Source organism: Durio zibethinus, chromosome 3, assembly GCF_047325235.1.
Source record: "Durio zibethinus cultivar Kanyao isolate XHJ-2024 chromosome 3, ASM4732523v1, whole genome shotgun sequence".
Classification (NCBI taxonomy): Eukaryota; Viridiplantae; Streptophyta; class Magnoliopsida; order Malvales; family Malvaceae; genus Durio; species Durio zibethinus.
The window spans coordinates 3,894,067-3,913,707 of record NC_143164.1 but is presented as its reverse complement, the minus strand read 5'-3'; the positions used below and the strand labels follow the sequence as shown (position 1 = coordinate 3,913,707).

Genomic DNA, 19,641 nt, shown 5'->3' with positions numbered 1-19,641 from the left:
TTATGTTAATTTTATTTGTTCACGTATTTTTTTTTTAAATGTATTTGACCAAATTAAGGCTAGAAACGTGATTCATCTTCCTAAGTCTAAGGCGATTGTGAATTAAATTTAAGAATATAAAGATTTGTATAACGTAATTTTAACAAAGAGAATTAGAAATTAATGAAATGGGTTGATGCAAGGAATCATGGATGTTGGTGCTTTAATTTTTTTTCATAAGTAATTTTGATCACACAAAAATCAAATTAGTAAATGATAATGTTTTAACCTAAAACGTTTAATAAGAAGTATACATTGAAGATTTTATTTTTGAAAGGCTCTTTTCAAACATTTAATTTTGATTGATATGAAAAAAAAAAAATCTCTCGAGGCATATTAGTTTATAACAATTTACTATTTTAGATTAATTTTTATAATGTAACAAGATATAAATAAATATATATATATAGAAGGATAAATTTATTTATATATATATAATCAAATGATATGAAATTTTGCTTTATTATGACATATTATAAGAGAACCAAATTATTAGAGATATTCATTATTGATTTAATTAATTTTAAAATAAATTATTTTTAATTAAATTAATCAAATTATTTTATTTTATTTTATTTTTGTTAATAAAATCAAATCTTTTTATTTTAAAAATTAACGAGCTAAATTAATGCAATTAGTTTGATTATTTTTTTATTATTCTAATAATAAAATATATTAAATTAAATTATATTTAAAATATTATATATTTAAAATAAATTAAATAAAATCATTTTATAAAAATATTAAATTATTAAATTATTAAATTTAATAATTTTAATTAAAATTTTGATTAATATATTTTTTAAATTGAATTATTAAAAAATTTTAAATAATTATTTTAAATAATTAATTAAAACTAATTCAATAAATAATTAATTAATCGAATTAATTCTATTGAAATCCAATTTTAAACTTCAACGAGCTAGCACGGCTGGTCGGAAGGATGGGCCACCAATTAATTTATTTTTGTCATTTCAAATAAGAAAAACATCATTGGAACCGGGTCGGTGACTTCCGAACGCCAAATCTCCAATCACTTTCTGTCGGTCTGTCCGTCTTCTCGAAGGTACATATAGCGCTCGCCGTCCTTCAATTTTCGTTCTCATTTGCTGCCCAATTGGTTTTGTTTCTTAATCCCATCTCCGAACCCATCACTTTAATTAAGTTTGTTTCTTTTATTTTCCCTTCCAAAAATCACGACAAACTGAAACAAAAACGAAAAGAAAATATTTTTATGGGGGGTTTGATGTAAAAATAAAACCGATCATGATGCAATCCGTGAAATACTGGTTATCAGAGCATCCGTCGATCGTGAACTTTCGTTGGAGCCACACCCAATCGTTGGGTTCTACTTGGTCCTTCCTCTTCTCCTCCATCGCCGTTTACGTCGTCACCGCCGTCACCCTACACGCCTTCCTCTCTCTCATCCTCCATAACCGCCGACGGGTCCCGCTCGGACCAATCCCAGCCATCCACAGCCTCTGCATCTCCTTGATATCAGCTGTCATTTTCGTTGGCATCCTCGTCTCCGCGGCCTCCGAGATTCGCGACACTCGCTGGTTCTGGCGCCGCACGAAAACCATCACCACCCCATTCCAGTGGTTCCTCTGCTTCCCACTCGGAACGCGCCCTTCGGGTCGCGTATTCTTCTGGTCCTACGTGTTTTACCTCTCCCGTTTCCTTCACCTCTTCCGGACATTCTTCACCGTCCTCCGGCACCGTAAATTAACATTCTTTCACCTCTTTAACCAATCAATCCTTCTATGCATGTCTTTCCTATGGCTCGAGTTCTCTCAATCATTTCAAGTCCTAGCTATTTTGTTAGCCACTTTATTATACTCCGTAGTGTATGGGTACCGCTTCTGGACGGCGATTGGGCTGCCAAGCGCCTGCTTCCCGTTCGTGGTGAATTGTCAGGTGGTGCTTTTGGGGTGTAACTTGGTCTGCCATTTTGGGGTTCTTTCACTGCATTTTCTGAAAGGTGGGTGCAATGGCATGGGAGCTTGGGGTTTCAACTCTGTACTCAACGGCCTGATTCTTTGGCTGTTCCTCAATTTCTATGTTAAGAGGCATTTGAGAAAGAGAAATATCAATGATATTAGTGGACATGGTGGTTCTCCTTCTTCTTCAACTCGTTCCTGTGGTAGCTCAGAGTCGGAAATAAAGAGTGAATGATTTTTTTTCACGCACTTTTTTCTCAATAATTTTTGTTTTATTATTATTAGTTTAGGGAGATTAGTCGGTAAAAACTTCTCATTTTTGGTTTTTCTTTCTTCCGATTTGTAAATGCAAGTGTATACATCGAGTATAAATGAAATAATAATAATTTTATTTTTCATTAAAGTTATGATAATGGGCTTTAATTGTAGTAGGCCATGTAATTGTGGGCTGAAGTGATAGTTAAGGAATCAGAGAAGAAGTCCAGGGGAATATTGCTGCTTGCCTACGTAAGCATTGATGACGGCTTTGGAACTCCCACCACCAAAGGCCAAAGCGCAAAGCCTGGTTTTTCCACCAACTTTTTCAAGTGTAATGTTCCAATTATTGGACCAATAGTCAAAGTCTCTCCCTGCACGTTTCCTGATTTCTGCCCCAAAAACGTTGTCACCCGACCGGTCTTTATAGATTTGAAGATTACCCTTTCCTTGTTTTCTCCAAATCTTTATATTCCCAATCCCCTGCCTGTTTCATTCACTCTTTTATCTTTCTAAAGTAACTGTCGCTTCTTCTTTTCACGGCACGAGGTATTATCGGATTAATGTTTCTGTTCTTGTTATTCACTTTCCTTTTTCATGTTTTATTGGCATCCATGCATGATCATTCTTAAGAATAAGATTTTTCGAATATTTTAAAATGGATTTTCCTTGTCTGTCTGGTATCTGTTCTGTTTTGTTTTTGCCAATTCAAACTATTGCTAGGGACAGAGTCGTATGTTTTTCTTTTTCCTTCTTTATTTACTATAGTTTTTCTGTATTTACTATAGTTTTTCTGCAAATGGACAATTTTGTAATAAATTCAATTATTGAATTAAAGAACATAATAATTAAATACCAAGAAAAGGGTGTCTAATAAATAACTTTATGTGCAGTTATGTTTAGGAATGATTAATTCATTCATGGCTACATATTTCCAAGAATTTTTCATGCCTTGTTATTTGCAGACTTCGTTCAAAGATGATCAGAAAACGACTGGGGGAAGAATTCTACTTTAGAACTAATTAGAATTTAAGGGATATGAAGTTTCTTACTGCTAATGCCAATGCCTCTGACTAGCCAGGAGAATCAGATACTTCTAGTAATTTCTTTTTTTACTTGCAAATGAAGTAATGAATCTGCTCTAGGAGTTGGAACTTGGTACTTGGAAGCTCGTAGCATAATATAGTAAAATTCCAGCTTTTGAAGATAAACCCAGGGTAAAAGGTCCAACTTCTGAGGCCACACATTCATTATTTGTTTTCAGAACCTAACATTGCTGACTTTGAATATTTTTTTTTAAGAAATCAATTTGTCTTTAGCCTTTATATATTTGTCTATACCAGTCTCCACAATTGTAGTTGAGTACCCATCCCAGTAGTATACTGTCTGGTTGTAACCTTGGAAGGATCATCGGCAGTGCCTAACTGAGTACCCATCCCCAGTAGCATACCTGTCTGGTAGTAACCTTGGAAGGATTATCAGCAGTACCTATCTGTAACCCAATTCAAAATATGCAACCTTGCATCTTGTAATGTGAATGAGTAGTATGGAGCCATTCCTTTGAGGATGTGAATTACCACCTTGGAAAGATTGTCCTAGATGCTTGATTTCTCTGAAGCCTAATCCACATTAGTTCTGCTCTTTGATGGTCGCCTGTATGATGTGCTTGGTTCATGTTTTTCTTTTAGTTTAGAAGTAGATTTCTGTTTTTACCATGAGCTGCATTTCACTTGCATAAGTTTTTTCTCTGCTCTTAAACTATAGGAACAACTTGAGTGACTCTGAGACCATTATTGCAACTGTGAATCTATAGGAGGAGTAGTCTTTGGACGGCAGCCAGAACAAGATGGAAGTTTGCAGGCCGTTCAAATCTGATGATAAATTAAAGCACCGCCCTTTGACTCCTTTTAGGATTTTGAGGGGTCTGATATGCTTAGTGGTGTTCCTCTGTACTGCTTCTATGTTACTAACCTATTTAGGACCTGGAGCTGTCCTATTGCGATTTTTCAGCATACACTACAGTAGGAAGGCAACATCCATCTTCTTTGGCTTATGGCTAGCTTTGTGGCCCTTTCTTTTTGAAAAAATTAACAGGACTAAAGTGGTTTTCTCTGGGGATAATGTTCCACAAAAGGAACGTGTTTTACTTATTGTCAATCACAGAACTGAAGTTGATTGGATGTACCTGTGGGATCTTGCAATGCGGAAGGGGTGCCTGGGTTACATCAAGTATATCCTTAAGAGCAGCCTGATGAAACTACCTGTCCTTGGTTGGGGATTTCACATCTTGGAGTTCATTTCAGTAGAAAGGAAGTGGGAAACTGACGAAAATGTCCTGCACCAAACGCTTTCAACTTTTAAGAATCCCCGGGATCCTTTATGGCTTGCTCTTTTCCCTGAAGGAACTGATTTTACGTACTTTCCAGAATTCCTTTTATCTTCTATGCTCGTATTGATTCTTTTATAACTAAACCAAATATCCGAAAGATGATATTCTATCAAATATCTTAATAAAAAAAACTGATGATTTATTCTGTGTAGCAATTCAGAACTTTCTAACAGACGAGCTATTTTAGGTTCTATTCTGGTCTGTGAAAATGTTGTTTGCATCTTGATCTTTGAACTCACAAAATGATACCTTTTTTTAGAAAATACCAACTATTCTTGAATGTTACATGACAAGTATTAACGTTTCGTTTGCCATTTGGTGCAGTGAAGAAAAATGCAGAAAGAGTCAAAAGTTTGCATCTGAAGTTGGATTGCCAGTGTTGACAAACGTGCTTCTACCAAAAACACGGGGCTTTTGCCTTTGCTTAGAAACACTTCGGGACGCTTTGGATGCAGGTTCATTTAAAATAAGTTCCGTTGTTTTAATTTTGCTTAATGCCATCTTACTAGCATAGATTTCACAATGCTGGTGACTATACGGTCCATAATTAAATTTTGGTAGTCATTGTGAATGTGTTAGATGACGGATTCATGGTTTCTATTTCTTTTGGCATTTCCTCTTGATATAGCTTCTTCTAAAATTTATACTCTGTCATGTTCTGATATAACCGCAGTTTACGATTTGACAATTGCATATAAGCATCAATGCCCTTTCTTTTTGGACAATGTATTTGGTGTGGATCCATCAGAGGTTCACATTCACGTACGACGTATCCCTGTTAAGGATATCCCAGCATCTAATGCAGAGGCTGCTGCATGGTTAATTGATACATTCAAGCTCAAGGACCAACTGCTCTCAGATTTCAAATCTCAAGGCCATTTCCCTGACCAAAGAACTGAAGAACAACTCTCTACCTGGAAGTCCTTGCTAAATTTTACAGTGATAATTTCCCTGACAGCCATATTCACTTATCTAACCTTTTCTTCCAAGTTGTGTATGATATATGTAAGCTTAGCTTGTCTATTTCTTGCTTACATTACTTATTATAAAATTCTCCCAATGCCAGTTGTAAGCTCTGCTAAACTGCTGTCTTACCCTAAGGGAACAAGAAATGAATAATTTTTCATTATAAGACATTTTAATTGCAGGTCACAATAAAATTTTGCCTTTGAACCAGATTTATTCTGTGCTTTTTATTTTGGTTTTTGTTTCTTGTGAACTGTTATCGAGGATAAACAGTTCAAAGTACACTGGTCAGGAGGAGGCCATCTTGGAGTTTATTGTATCTCAACTCAACTCTCCATTGGGATAACTGACTTGTACAAGAAGCACACATCCAAGTCAAGAAACAGTTCTTCAAATCCACTTCTAGAACCCCATTGGAGGTCTCCAATCTCCATGGGCCAGGTCCATCATCCAATCGAAGAGAAACCAAGGAAAACAGAAGGGAACTACTTTAAAAATGTAACTCAACTGAATTCAGAACATGCAAGAGAAGCTCCTAAAAATAATAGCATTGATCTGACTCAAGATCCTTTATAAAGTTTAACCATGCGGCAGGGAAACAATCTTGTAGCATTAGATTTTGGAAAGAGTTCGAAAGTTTCTTAAGTTGAAGTAGACATCCCAAGTTCATTATTGCTACTACCTAGGCTACAACCGTCTTTCACGAGTTTACTGTTGAGGATTATGGGCTGGTCTCATTAGTGGGATTTTCTTCATTCGGAAATGAATGGATGGATCGACTTTGCCCATGTCTTTGTCAGCTGTAATTGCTTATTACATCCATTCATTTCCATCTCTTTCCATTTGTATATTTGATTTGAGCTAAATTTGTCCAATCTTGGATCAGCTAATAAACCTGCCCCGCATGTGATGTTAAAAATGCAAGTGCAAACTAAACAAGCTGTTGGCAATATTTGATCTCCTCAAGAAAACAAAACTCTGTCAATTTTGTCATCAAAGTCACTTGAAAGACAAGTTAAAAAAAAGTGAGTAATTGAGTTCCTCATCATCCAGTCTGGCTAAATGAAACACTCTATTGGAATTGTTGCCGGTTCTTGGCAACCTTGTTTTGCGTGTGTTTGGTTTTCGTCTGTACCCAACTTCATTATTGCATCACTAATAAACTTCTTCTTATCTCAGCCCCAGAACATGATTACATGACTGACGACCTCACAAATATTTTAGAAGATTTGACAGCCTTAATAAGCAAGGAATCAACGCGTTCTAGGTGCAGTTAAACGAAATATAGTGCTGGAAGAGGTATGGTGAAGGGTGGTGTCTACCGCTGTTTCCTTGTCAAAACAAACATGGCAATGTCTGCAAAAGTGCATATTTTGTTGGTTTTACTTGATGTCGGGTTTGTTCAACTAAAAGGGCCTAATAACAATCGATTCATCACATAACAGACAAGCTTTTTTCAGCTGTAAGTATCCCAACTTTCACCAAATTAAAGGAAGAAAATTGAAGGGACTTACCAAATTCACTTGGTCACCAAAAATAAAATCTGCAGGGAAAGTTTTCATGCTTGGGTTGAAGGAAAATAATAATTAGAAAAAACAAAGAGATCAAGTCATAATCCATGAAATAGTTGCCGGAAATACCAATGATTAGGCATCATCATGACAATTAATTACAAAGATAAGGAGACCTTTCAGGAATGTGAAATGAACATTTTTATTCTCTTAAACGTGTTGGGTTTTAACTCCATAACAATGAACAATTGAACATCATATGGAGTATGAACAATTGAACATCATGGCCGAAAACATAGAAAAATGCCAAAGTCATGAACAGTTAGTTGGTTGGTCGGAAGTCAATCAATAAGCTGGCAACCATAGACCACAGTCGTAACTGGTAAGAGCTTTGCAGGAAATGAATCCGATTGGTCACCAAGAATCTAATCGTACGTTCATAGTGGGAAAACATGGGAATCGAGTGTGGCTGTCGATTGTCATGTGTTTGAAAAATGAAGTAAATTAACAAAGTATACAAAGAAAAGGCATCTATCTACATTTGGATTATCATTAATTAAGCATCAATTTCAGAAATAAATAAAGTATCCATGATGGAACATCATCGTGATTGTCAATTATCCAATCAATTGCAAAAGATATGATTCTTAACTGGATTTAAGTCATGATTAAAGGTCATGTGAAAATTCTATTCATGACGTTGTTTTAATAATTAAATTTTTTATTAAATCTTTAAAGATTTTTTTGATGTAGTGAAAATTCCTCTTATCACACGTCTAAATGAAATTTTATTAAAAAAAAAAAAAAGTTAGATCAATTTTCTTGCAACCTGGAATATGAAGATTATCAAATAATTAGCAATCTTCTCAGCTGTTTAAAGAGTTTAATGTCTAGAAGCAATGACATAATAATGAAAGCTTTTCTTGGCGAAATCAGCAATAGCTAAAGGAATCTCCTGCAAAAATCTTTGTGATGTCACAACACATACTTTGATTGCCTGTTGAGCAACACGTGAGATTCTCCATAATTATGCTTAAAATTTTTGAAGGAAAAAGTTAGTAGTAATTTACTTGGTGTTTTCAATGGTAAATAAGATAGTGGGAATAAAAAGAAATGTGAAAATCAGATGAAAGTAAGATGGGGACAAAAAATTCATATCATCATCGGACATCAGTTAATGAGTTTATATTTGTAAATAGAAATTAAAGAGGAAAATAGGAAAAAGGGTAGTTTAATTGAGCTGTGAAATGGTGATTTGAGAAAGATTATGGGGAATGGTGGATGAGTGGAAGCAAGCACGTGGTGGTGGTTGTGGTGGTGGTGTTGGTGAAGTGCCGAAGAATGTGTCCGACTAAACCCAAAGCAAGAGATTCAACATTCTAAGTATCTTAACCGACCACGACAAGACTGTGCTAAATTAATTTGAAACAGAACAGAGGTATAAATTTTAAAAAGTTGATAATTTACACGATGCTCTCCAAGGGAACCGAAAATCTGATCTTGTTCATTTTATAAAAAAAAAAATCTAATCTTGTTCACGAAAAGTTGGGACAAATTTTTTTATATTTGCAAGCAAATTTTATGTGGAAATGGACCCTAATATTTGTTCATTTAAAAAAAAATCTAATTTCGTTCACGAAAAGTTGGGACAAATTTTTTTATATTTGCAAGCAAAATTTATGTGGAAATGGAACCTAATATTAATACAAGAACTTTCTATATAAACTTCCTTCACTCCAAATCCTTCTCATTTATCTCAACATCTTCCTCACAAAACATAAAATGGAGATTTCCTCTGGGGTTTATCTTCTTTTTCTATTGAATCTCTTCTCACTTGGTAAATGTCTTCCCTTTATATGCATGAGAACATGAATATATATGTTTGATTGTATTAAGTGTCAAAGTTGTTTGTTTTGATAGTTTATATAAACAAAAAGTTTATCTTTTCAGTATTCAGTCAATGCTTTAAGGTTTTTGATTCAAATAACATTGACTCAACTTGCTTATAACAACAATTTCAGGGAGGATACTTTCTTCAGCAACCGTTTTTAAACTCCAAAACCATTGCAGTTTCACAGTATGGCCTGGTTCTCTCTCCGGAAACAGTGCTGCCCTTGGTAATGGTGGTTTTGCATTGTCACCTGGTTCATCAGCCCAATTCCAGGCTCCGCCCGGTTGGTCTGGTCGATTCTGGGGTCGAACTGGCTGCACATTTGACAACTCTGGCTCCGGCAAATGCATAACCGGTGACTGTGGTGGCGTGCTAAAGTGCACCGGCGGTGGTGAGCCACCCGTCACCCTGGTAGAGTTCACCATTGCTGGCGGCTCTAGTGAAAAGGACTTCTATGATGTTAGTCTCGTGGATGGTTACAACGTTGCCTTACGAGTTGAGGCAATTGGTGGCTCAGGAGACTGCAAATACGCAGGTTGTGTCACGGATCTCAACACTAATTGCCCCGCTGAGTTGCGGGTCATGGATTCGGGTTCCATTGTTGCTTGTAAAAGCGCCTGCACCGCGTTTAACTCGCCTGAGTTTTGCTGCACCGGCGATCATGCTACTCCTCAAACTTGCTCACCAACAAAGTACTCGGAGATGTTCAAGAATGCATGCCCTACGGCTTATAGTTATGCTTATGATGACGCCTCTAGTACTCGGACTTGTTCCGGGTCAGATTATTTGATCACATTTTGTCCAACCATCAGGTCATGAACATGATCGTGGTTCATGAACATGGTCTGGGGGAATCTTTATTTGCTATTTATTGCTACTTTCTTAGATAAATTTGATGCTTGGGATTAGTTGAATTACACTATTGAACCAATTGTGTTCTTCATCTTGCTTAAAATAGAAGGTAAGTTCAGTCTTTTTGTTGGCAAATTCTATCAGTTTTAAAATTTGTGGTTGGTTTGTTTGGTGAGAAAGTAAATGAAGTGTACAAATATGAAAGCAAATTTTCTTCAATCTGATGAAATCCAAGAACCAAGAGAAGAAGCCATAAGCTTTGTGTGAGCCACAACATTTATGGGGTAGTTGGGCTGCAGAACTTGAATAAGTTTCTTGTGCTTCCTTTTCAATGTTGTGGGCTTCTAGTTATGGGAATTGATAATGAAATTGGGAGCCAAAGATAGAGAAAATCAATTCAGTCATCTGTTCTATATATCAGTACGTATGAGAAGAATTATTACCTAAATTACTTGGATTACGCACCATTTAAGAAGAGGAAGACCATCATATAAAATATACAGAAATATATGAGACTTTTCCTTTCTTTTCAAGGCCTTCGGCCATACATTTGGTCGTCCGCTCAGAAGAGCTTTCTTTTTTCTTTTCTTTTCTTTTCTTTTTTTTCCATTTTTCGTTGCTTTTCAATACATTTTCAATTTTCTCTACATGTGGCTTTCATGGTGGAAAGACAAATCTTGCCCAAATTTTCTAATTGATTTTTGGGCCAAGAACAAACAAACTCTACCCTATGGCACAGTATTACGTGCCACCACCTTTCCTACACTGCAACCCTTGAAAATTACAAGCAAAATTAGAAGAAATGGAGGCGAGGAACATAGGATTGGAAAACAAAGGTGGGGCGCTAAAAGACTAAAACTACATATACTTTACATTCCTTTCAAGGACGTATTGCTTGAAAATAAACTACTTCGCAAGCTATTAAACCATGAAAGCTTAATCTCGCCAGAGCCAGTGCATTGGCCCTCGCCTTTCTCCTCACTACTAAAGAGAGTTTGGTCTAAGCAGTCTAGTGATGCTCCACAAGCTAAATTATACGACTGACATGCTGAATGGCAGACCCGTAGTCTGTTGTTCCCATCATTATCACATTTTTGGATGGAGATCTGGTCATATAGGATTGTGTTTAGAGTCAGGCTCATAAGGAAAAGATGAGCCAAGAACCAAAAGCAAAAAAATAATGGAGATAACTACTGAGAAAAAAATGCTTGGAAACAGAAGAGCAGGGCTAATTTACCCAGCAGGCCAGTCGCTTGGCAGCTGCATCACAGTAGCTGCTCCCAAAGAGATTATTAAACAATTTTCGAGCACCACCTGGGAATAGACGGTGGTAATTGGGCATGATAACAACTTCTTCCAGCTGCTGTAATATACTTGCCTCACTGGGTGCACAATGTTGCCCAGACAACTCCCTCTCCAACACATTTTTGCATACTGAAAGACTAGAGAGGAGAGTGGAGCTCTTCTGGCAGGTGTAGCCTGCATAGTCAGAGCAGCGGAACTCACAGATTCCATTGTCACAGACACCACCATGAAGGCTGCATTGTTCATCGCAAACAGCTGCATATAAAATTCCAAGTAAAATGGTAAGAGACAGGAAAAAAATAGCATTAGTTGACGGTATTTATTCCCTGACATATGCATGAGGAGAAGTAAATATTACACAGCTTGAATTGGTTTCAAGAATGAAATGAAAATATTAAGAGGTTTCTATGAATGTGTTAGCATATTGAAACAGTATTCAACACTTCAGTTCTTTTTTCTTCAATAAAAGAGCATATCTTCTATATGCCTGCTTAACTATGCAGACAAAGGCACTTTAAAAGGGCCCATGCAAAGATGCCACAACCCCTCAACTTTTCCTCCACAAACACAGAAACTTACAGAAAAACCACTAAAAGGATAGAATGCATATTCTTCTAAAGTCATATAAATAACTATTCAGCAACTATAAGAATACTTTAATAACCAAATAAATACATTACCAGTGGAGCAGTCAATGCCAGTATGACCAATTTCACATTCACAGACCCCATTCAACAGGCACTTTCCATGCCCATTGCAATTGCTAGGGCAAGATCCTGAAAATTATATAACACATAAGGACAAAGAAAAATAACATCAGTTGAAAAGGATTAGCTTAGAATAGATTTCATATACCATGTTTTATCTTGTACATAGCTAAAGAATGGAATAGAGAAGGATCCCGAAGCTCACTTTTACTACAATCATGACCATGAAACCCAAGAAAGCAATGACATTTTCCACTGACACAGTCACCATTAAAATTACAAGAATTGGCACATTGCCCAGACAAAGAAACAGGGCCAGTGCTACAGAGTTCATGGTAAGCAGGACAAATCAGTTCACCTGCATATAAAACATCAAAAGAAATTGTTAATGCATACAGATATATCTTATCGATTGAAAGGTCAGTAGATTGAAATTACCATTAAAACCAGGGAAGTGAACTGGTCCACCAGCTTCTGGACACACCTTCCAAATACCATCCACAGCAACCTAAAAGAACAATTATAAACAAAATTAATGATGAAGTGCAGGGGGAAAAGAAATTAAAGTTCAATATGCAAATGATTATTTGCCAGCTTTGACTTTTACTGTTATAAACAAAAGGTATATTTCAGTCAGCCAGGTCATGATCGATAAAGATCCTTTGTAATTTGGACATTGCAGTAAATCACATTGGCTGGAGTAGCCGTACTTTAAAAAGATAAGACCACAGCCCATAATGATCACAACTCACAAGCTGCAAGCTTGCTTTTACTAAAAAATTACCAAGTACAAAACTTGGCTTTACAAACACCAATCCATACCTCTAATGAGTTATTTACACATCTGTGCTGGTAACAACCATTTCCTTGGGTCATAGAACCACGCACAAAACCCTTACGTACTAAGGATGAAGACATGCACCTATGTCATCACAAAAAGAAAATTCATCAGCCATTGCCTCAAAAGTTTTAACTATTTCTAAGGTAATAACAAAAGTTTAAATTGAGTTCCAGTAAAGTTTTTAAGGTCAAAACTCACCTGGACCTACTCCCTCTCACTTCACCTAACATTCTGTCTAGGGACCTAGTACTATTAGTGTCTGTACAGGATCCATCAGAGTAAGCCACAAAGTATGTGCAATAATCAGCCAGCGAGGACTGACCACCTGCAAAAGTCAAAAACAGAAGTTCATAGACCTCACAAGGAGGACCAAACGAAAAATTCAATGATGTTGATAAGCGTAAAATGATTGTATTATATGCCCATATCTTGAAACCAGTACATTCACTACCATACATTAGTTGCAGGCACAATACGAGAATCACATTAGGAGCAACATGTAGATGTAGATGTAACCAAAACTGAAAATAACTTTGATACATGTAACTCAAAAATTCATAATTACATATGTTAAGACACCGATTTTTCAATCTGCAGAAATAAGGAATTTGTAGAGTATAGGACATAAAAATACATCTGAAGGTCCCAAAAACATAAAGCAGACAGATAAAAAGACCCAACAAGAACATACCCTTGTTAGCTTGAGGAAAATACCGCGCCCATTGAGGTAGGTCCCCACTATAACTAACAATAGGGCAGTAACCCTCTGCTTCCCTATTATATGTACAACCAGACAAATTGGTTGTATTGCAATGATATGCCCCCTTCCAGAGATTACAAGGAGAAGTAACAAAATCAGTTCCTTGGTTGTGACCCCAATCAAGACGATCTGCCATGCTATAGTTAGCTTGATACCATCCACTATCCTCCAACAAAGCCAGAGTCATTTTTGAAACTACTGATCTTGTATCCACAGATCCTGTCATTATCTCATTCATCAAAAGCCTTTTTTCCCAATGAGATCCTGCAGCCAAGTCATCACACAAACATTAGGGATCAAACTGCTAAACTGCTGCATTTTCTATTAACAATCATATTGCGTATTGTATATGCTAGTTTTGAGATGGTTTCCAAGAGTTAAAAATCCATAACCAACACCTCAACAGAGAGGGGAGAGACACAAATAACAGAGACAGAATTGTATACCTGATGTGCCACGTCCTCCCCCATCTTCTAGCTCTAAGCCAGTAAAATTTTCTGAGAATGCCTGTCAATTAAACTATCATCAACTATTTGTTCGATTTTCTCATTGTGTTTTTTCGATAATCTAAAGCCACAAACTTGGCACAACAAAGAAGTTAACAATACCCCATAATGATGTCGTGAGTGCATGACAACACGTGGAAGCACCACATGAGTTACCATCCTCCCAAGTTTTTCATCCAAGATCTGTTCAGTAACCTGCACAATGCACACAGAGATAACCATGTGATAGTGAGGTTCTATAATTGTGTCCATGAAATACATAGATGAGTAACAAGCAACAAGTCATGAGGTTTGGGCTTAGACTTCAGAATCCAAAACTTATTATGCAATTTGCTTTAATGTCTCAAGGGCATATTCATAGCAAATTCCATGCAATTACCTGACTACGTCTCCTTTTTCTCTCATCCCTAAAGTGGGCAAAAGCATGCGGGTCAAAGCCTAGAACATGCATAACCTGGATTAAAACAACGATGGTGCTTAGGACACTAAATTTCCTTCTATACTCTTCCAAATTCATCAAATAAACATGACCACACCTCGTGGATAAGAGAAGCTGAAAGTAAAGTCTCTGCTTCAGCCGTTAAATGCCGAGGAGCGACATTCACATGACCTACAAACAGAAGTACATCATTGCTTTGATTTTAGATTTCTACTGCACACAACGGCAACATATTCCACACTATACAGATGGACCAACAAGAAATTACCGGCAATTGCACGGCCCCATTGGTCACGTTCACATGCTACCGCCCATGCCAAAGTGTTGCCAGTGGTAGGTCTTGTAGTCACAAGAAGGACAAAGTCCGCATCAGCAACACCCTCTGCAAGAAAAGTTAGATAAAGATTACAGTTACAAAATAATGAACCTAACAGGAAAGTGCTCTTAGACGCCACAATCAAGATGAAAATGGAATCTAAACACAGTAATGTTACTACAATGAGATACCTTCAACATATTCACGTGGAAGTTGTACACCTCCATCTTGTCCACATGCCGAATATCCACTCAATCTCAAATTCCCTTTCACAGGCTCTACAGCTAAGGCTCTCTTGAACCAGTCAGCTGTCTGCCCTAGAGCCTTCATTAAATTTCTTTCAAAAGTTAGCATTGGCTTAATCATAACTCAAAGGAAGAATGTTTAAAGTAAAACCTTGCGAAGGCGAAGTCGTTTGTCCTCCCCAGATATATCATCCAAAGTGCAATTATACCAACAGTCACCATAAATTGGAGGATCACAGAGAGGATTGCAGGAGGGTGTACCAGGAGGTGAACTCACAGGAGGCTCCCCAAGCTGGTAAAATAAAAAACCAAAACAACAGAAAAGCATAGAAAGCAAACACCAAGTACCCAAAATTAGATTCACAACCATGACCAGAACTATAATGCTACAGAGTTTACCAAGGAAACAATAGCAGCCACCTTCACAATGTCACCAACTTTTTGACAATCTCTATCCTGAGAATGACCAACAGCATCGTAATTTAAATATATTCTTATAGGTTGCTTAGCATCCTTTGGATACCCAAGCAATTCAGGAATCCCAAGCAACGACCTTCCTTTGTGATGGACTTGATTTGAGATACCAGAGTGCTCATAAACTTGAGGGGTAACCGAGTAAACCTTACGACCTGGTCGCCTCCTCTGCTCAACTATCTGGTCATGAATACATGAATGTGAGACAATGTTTCTACTACTTCCTCTTGCTGGGACCTCCCATTGCAGATGGTTCTCCCGAAGTTTTGCTGTGGCAGCTTCAAACCATAACAATATCAATAAAATCTGCAGTTGACACCAGAAAAAGCTTGAGTTTTAAAGGGAAGTGCACAAACAAGAAACCCCAAAATCAGAAATTAAAACCAGCAAGCCAAGAAAAACATATGCAGCAATGAATCTAATAAAACCAAGCTAACAGTGGCTAATACCAGCACAAAGTTTAAATTTTTGCAAATCATGAACTCAAATTCAGCTAATTGACGTGGCGTTGACCCCAGAAATTTCAACTTCAGACAATTCAGTAGCAATCAAACAAAAATATAACAGTTTTATCAGTGAAACAGCTACCAAAAAGGAATGGACCCACCCCAAAAAAAAAAAAGGAAAGCAATAGGAAGTAAATAAATATAAATAGAACTATTAAGAAAACATCAAGCATTGAAACCCATAAATCTCTTAGCCATTTACTATGGGAGATTTCCATTTTCTTTCTTGGAAAAAGAAATTTACAGTGAAATCGAAGCTTTACATGGAATATAATGGCAGCAAATCGAAGCTTAACATCAAATCTGGTTACGGTGCTTGAACCAAACCGGATTATAACCTCCATGAAAAGTCCAAAAAGTAAAGCATCAACTCTTGTAATTCCATCAAATCTCCCTCCATTCTTCGGTCTGCTTTAGAACCCAGAAAAACAGCTCTTTGCTCCACATTTCACCTCCAAAATGCAACCCCACAAAAAGCCAAAAAAGATATCAAAATTTGCAGAGCTTCCTTGATTTAAAGAAGCCCAAGCAAAAAAAGAAAAAAAGGGAGGGGAATACAATGGGGTGAATAACTTTCTGTTTGTTTTCTAAAAGAAAATGAGTTGCTCTGAAGCAGTGAATTAACACTGCTAAAAAGACAACTTTCAAGCTTTTTTCTCCTTTTTTGGTGTGCAGACATATAAGAAACAGTGACAGAATAAAGGATGAGAGAAATTAAGAGATTGAAAGAGGGAATGATAGAAGAAAAAGAAAACAAAATCCAAAGATTTGTAAGGGTCGGTTGACACGATATATAATTATTATTATTATTTTTTGCTTTCTTTTTTTTCCAACTTACTAAAATAAAATAAAGAAAAAGTTGATAATGCGAAATAAATTAATAAATATCATGTAGAGTGTCGTAATTATCCTTCAAGTTTGATGAAATTACATGAATAAAGAAAAAAATTTGTTTTGAAATTTTTTCCGTATGGTTAAATTTTTTTTTCAATTGCATTTTAGATTACTAATTAACAAATTTTGGTTACATTTTATACAAAAAATAAAATATACATTAATAATAATTATGTTATTATTTTTTGTGTTGGATAATCAATTCAGAGTAAAAATTTTCAAATGATAAAGAGAAAATCCTTTCATATAATTCATTTATTTATATCTATAAAGTATTATCTTATTGATTTATATAAGTAAAAATATAGTAATTAAAATAATTATATGAATTAATCAAATTAAATTTTAAATTCGTTAATTTTATTATTTACACATATACTATTTCAAATATTAAAATTTTTATCATAAATTAATATGAATAACATAAAATGTGTTACATATAACATAAATCATGTACTTTAGTAATAAAAAAGCATTACTTAAATAAAAGACTTAGTTTAGAAGTATAAATGATGCATTAATACTTGTAATCTATTTAAATTTGACTCAAATAAAATTTGAATTCGACTTGATTATTATCGAGTCGAATTCGAGTTCAAGTAACTCAATTTATTGATCAAGTTGAGTTCAAACATTCTTATATTCAATTTGAGTAGTTCGCGAGCGTATTTGAGTTTTTATATTTTAATATATTTTAATTATTTTAATTAATAAAATATATTGAACTAAAATTCAAGTTTGAACATAAATAATCAAATTTTTATTTAATATAAAAATTGAACATATTTTTACATATCAATCGAGCTTAATCAAGTAAGTTTAAATAATTTGAATTTAATGTCAAATCAAGTTTAAGTTAAAAAAATAAAATTCGATTAAGTTTGAGTCAAATTTTGAATCTCGAATTTAAAATTAAACTTAAACTTGAGCTTAATCTTAATATTTATTAACTCAAACTCCATTGATTACATATCTAACTTAATCTTTATACTAAATATTACTAACATAAATTGGATGTAAATAGAAATTAAAAATGAATATTGATTTAGTAGTGTAAATTTATGAAGAAAAAGATAACGAGTGATTCGTGCGTTATCTAATTTGACACATATCATTTTTCATTTATTTCGAAAGATAAGTTTTAACAACTTAAAGAATATCTAATATGGATAATATTATTAATCATTTATTAAAGCTGTTTCCTGCATATGTACACAATATTAATTATAAGTTCAAGGATAAAACGGGAAAAATAGAGTAAAAAAATTTTATCAGAGAGAGGTTAGTATAAATTTTTTTAATATTTTAATTTTAAGATCCAATAATTGGCATATTACTATTGTATAAAATAATTGTAATATCTTCTTATAGCTTCATTTATAAAAAGAACCAAAAAAAAAAAGAAATTTTATCATATTTTATTGCAAATAAACATGAGAAGAATGGAAACTTCCCAGGCAGCTTCCAACCAGGGACAAATTGTCTGGAAGGTCCGTAGATTGTTTTAATAATTTAAAATATAGTACGATGATATAATATAAAAATAATATAATTAAAAAATTTAATAAAAATTATAAATTATTTTTATAAAAAAAATATATTTTTTATTAATATAAATTATATATATAATTTGTATATAAAATATAATATTTTTATATGATATAATGAAAAAATATGCTGATCAAGGATATAAGAATATCAAACAGACAGGAAACATGTTTGTTTGAAAGTTAAAATAGTCAGCATCTTAGGATGTGGAGGACATGGCTTCTTTTAACAAATAATTTCTAAGCATTTCGAAATTGACTTGACTGGCTCTTTCTCTCTATTATTTTGTTTATTTTTCTTTCGCAATTTCCAACTATATATCCATGCAAAGATATTAAAAGGAAAACTTTTACTTTGATTCAGGTTCAATTAAATTTCAGTAAGTTTGATCAGTTGACACAATCCTTCAACGCAAGGCTGGGTCTATTGGACAGCTTGATTACCAATTCAGGCAAATCAGGTTTAAAAGCAGTGAAAATGAGCTGTTTCTTGCGTCAATTTGTTATAAATTAAAGAAATTAATCAAGTATGATCTCGTATCGGGCAATAAAAATCCAATTCAACCTCTACCTCTAATGCCTTTATCCTGCCATTAGTATACTGGGGGCGGCACTTTGTTTTGTCATGTTCTTGAAAATGTTTAGGCCATAAAAGATCAAATGAGGAAATTTTCTTTTCTTTTAGTTGTTCTTTAGATTATCATACAGCGCTGGTGTGGAATATGGATTTAAAAAGCTCAATCATGCCAAAAAAAAAATAATAATAATATGAATCAAACTCAATTTAATTTGATTTGATATTTTTTGTTGTTATTTCAAATGTATATTAGGTTACCTACCACATTAAAGATTGCCTGTGTATTTTCCTGTACATGTATTCTCTTGCTTACAAAAGCAAACCAGGGCTAATGCTCGAAAGTTAGCTGCATAATGAGGTAGAGCTCTGACTTTCCTCTGCACAATTAGGCTGAAGGAATTTGGATCAAATTTTTTGTTTTCGTCAAAAGAGGAAAAATATTCAGTGGGATTGGAACGAAAAACTTAGAATTGATTGTGGTGGATGCATTATTAAACTAAAAGCCATTGGTTTGTCAATGCTTCGATAGCCTAACTAAAAAGGAAAGAGTTGCATCAAAGCTAAAGTAGGGTTGTAAATGAATTGAACTTCAACGAATAATGCATATTTGCAGTTTATTTATTTAATTTTAAAGATATTTGAACTTGATTCATATTTAATAAAAAATTATTTTATTTATTT

At 34.8% G+C, this 19,641-nt stretch overlaps 4 protein-coding genes across 11 annotated transcripts; 3 read left to right on the top strand and 1 right to left on the bottom strand.

Moving 5' to 3' along the window:
• Positions 1-1,129: 1,129 nt before the first annotated feature.
• Positions 1,130-3,339, top strand: LOC111314498 (GNS1/SUR4 membrane protein family). 4 transcript variants are annotated; one of them, XM_089758143.1, is made up of 2 exons: positions 1,130-2,206; positions 2,384-2,772. In XM_089758143.1, exons 1-2 carry the CDS (start codon positions 1,306-1,308, stop codon positions 2,434-2,436), a joined length of 954 nt encoding a protein of 317 aa, XP_089614269.1. In that variant the 5' UTR covers positions 1,130-1,305; the 3' UTR covers positions 2,437-2,772. The 4 variants fall into 4 exon arrangements, with proteins under 4 accessions (XP_089614269.1, XP_022771692.2, XP_089614271.1 ...); XM_022915957.2 differs by lacking the exon at positions 2,384-2,772 and adding an exon at positions 3,200-3,339 and having other exon boundaries at positions 1,131-2,206; XM_089758145.1 differs by having other exon boundaries at positions 1,131-2,206; positions 2,412-2,772.
• Positions 2,647-5,799, top strand: LOC111314321 (putative 1-acyl-sn-glycerol-3-phosphate acyltransferase 4). 5 transcript variants are annotated; one of them, XM_089758142.1, is made up of 4 exons: positions 2,647-2,783; positions 3,999-4,649; positions 4,948-5,078; positions 5,297-5,799. In XM_089758142.1, the coding sequence occupies exons 2-4, from the start codon at positions 4,081-4,083 to the stop codon at positions 5,740-5,742; spliced, it is 1,146 nt and encodes a 381-aa protein (XP_089614268.1). In that variant the 5' UTR covers positions 2,647-2,783; positions 3,999-4,080; the 3' UTR covers positions 5,743-5,799. The 5 variants fall into 5 exon arrangements, with proteins under 5 accessions (XP_089614268.1, XP_022771572.1, XP_022771404.1 ...); XM_022915837.2 differs by having other exon boundaries at positions 2,648-2,783; positions 4,048-4,649; XM_022915669.2 differs by lacking the exon at positions 2,647-2,783 and adding an exon at positions 3,313-3,451 and having other exon boundaries at positions 4,048-4,649.
• Positions 5,800-8,696: 2,897 nt separating this feature from the next.
• LOC111314567 (pathogenesis-related thaumatin-like protein 3.5) lies at positions 8,697-9,964 on the top strand. Its single transcript, XM_022916083.2, has 2 exons — positions 8,697-8,937; positions 9,122-9,964. The coding sequence occupies exons 1-2, from the start codon at positions 8,883-8,885 to the stop codon at positions 9,808-9,810; spliced, it is 744 nt and encodes a 247-aa protein (XP_022771818.2). The 5' UTR covers positions 8,697-8,882; the 3' UTR covers positions 9,811-9,964.
• A 346-nt stretch (positions 9,965-10,310) lies between these two features.
• Positions 10,311-16,709, bottom strand: LOC111314262 (uncharacterized). The gene is made up of 17 exons (XM_022915464.2): positions 16,206-16,709; positions 15,383-15,742; positions 15,114-15,254; positions 14,909-15,041; positions 14,670-14,783; positions 14,499-14,572; positions 14,342-14,416; positions 14,065-14,157; positions 13,903-13,963; positions 13,388-13,720; positions 12,895-13,021; positions 12,678-12,777; positions 12,294-12,363; positions 12,061-12,213; positions 11,829-11,924; positions 11,081-11,403; positions 10,311-10,949 (listed from the first exon to the last, which is right to left on the bottom strand). Exons 1-17 carry the CDS (start codon positions 16,284-16,286, stop codon positions 10,713-10,715), a joined length of 2,571 nt encoding a protein of 856 aa, XP_022771199.2. The 5' UTR covers positions 16,287-16,709; the 3' UTR covers positions 10,311-10,712.
• Between the last annotated feature and the right edge of the window lie 2,932 nt (positions 16,710-19,641).

What these genes read in the sequence shown, in the direction of transcription:
- LOC111314498 (XM_089758143.1), top strand. Translation starts at nt 1,306, where the DNA reads ATGATGCAATCCGTGAAATACTGGTTATCAGAGCATCCGTCGATCGTG. An exon ending in CTCAGAGTCGGAAATAAAGA is followed by an intron (nt 2,207 to 2,383) that starts GTGAATGATTTT and finishes TTTTCATTAAAG; the next exon opens with TTATGATAATGGGCTTTAAT.
- LOC111314321 (XM_089758142.1), top strand. Translation starts at nt 4,081, where the DNA reads ATGGAAGTTTGCAGGCCGTTCAAATCTGATGATAAATTAAAGCACCGC. An exon ending in CCTGAAGGAACTGATTTTAC is followed by an intron (nt 4,650 to 4,947) that starts GTACTTTCCAGA and finishes CATTTGGTGCAG; the next exon opens with TGAAGAAAAATGCAGAAAGA. An exon ending in TCGGGACGCTTTGGATGCAG is followed by an intron (nt 5,079 to 5,296) that starts GTTCATTTAAAA and finishes ATATAACCGCAG; the next exon opens with TTTACGATTTGACAATTGCA.
- LOC111314567 (XM_022916083.2), top strand. Translation starts at nt 8,883, where the DNA reads ATGGAGATTTCCTCTGGGGTTTATCTTCTTTTTCTATTGAATCTCTTC. An exon ending in ATTGAATCTCTTCTCACTTG is followed by an intron (nt 8,938 to 9,121) that starts GTAAATGTCTTC and finishes CAACAATTTCAG; the next exon opens with GGAGGATACTTTCTTCAGCA.
- LOC111314262 (XM_022915464.2), bottom strand. Translation starts at nt 16,286, where the DNA reads ATGGAGGTTATAATCCGGTTTGGTTCAAGCACCGTAACCAGATTTGAT. An exon ending in TGGTCATGATTGTAGTAAAA is followed by an intron (nt 11,925 to 12,060) that starts GTGAGCTTCGGG and finishes TATAATTTTCAG; the next exon opens with GATCTTGCCCTAGCAATTGC. An exon ending in TGGCATTGACTGCTCCACTG is followed by an intron (nt 11,404 to 11,828) that starts GTAATGTATTTA and finishes TTTTATATGCAG; the next exon opens with CTGTTTGCGATGAACAATGC.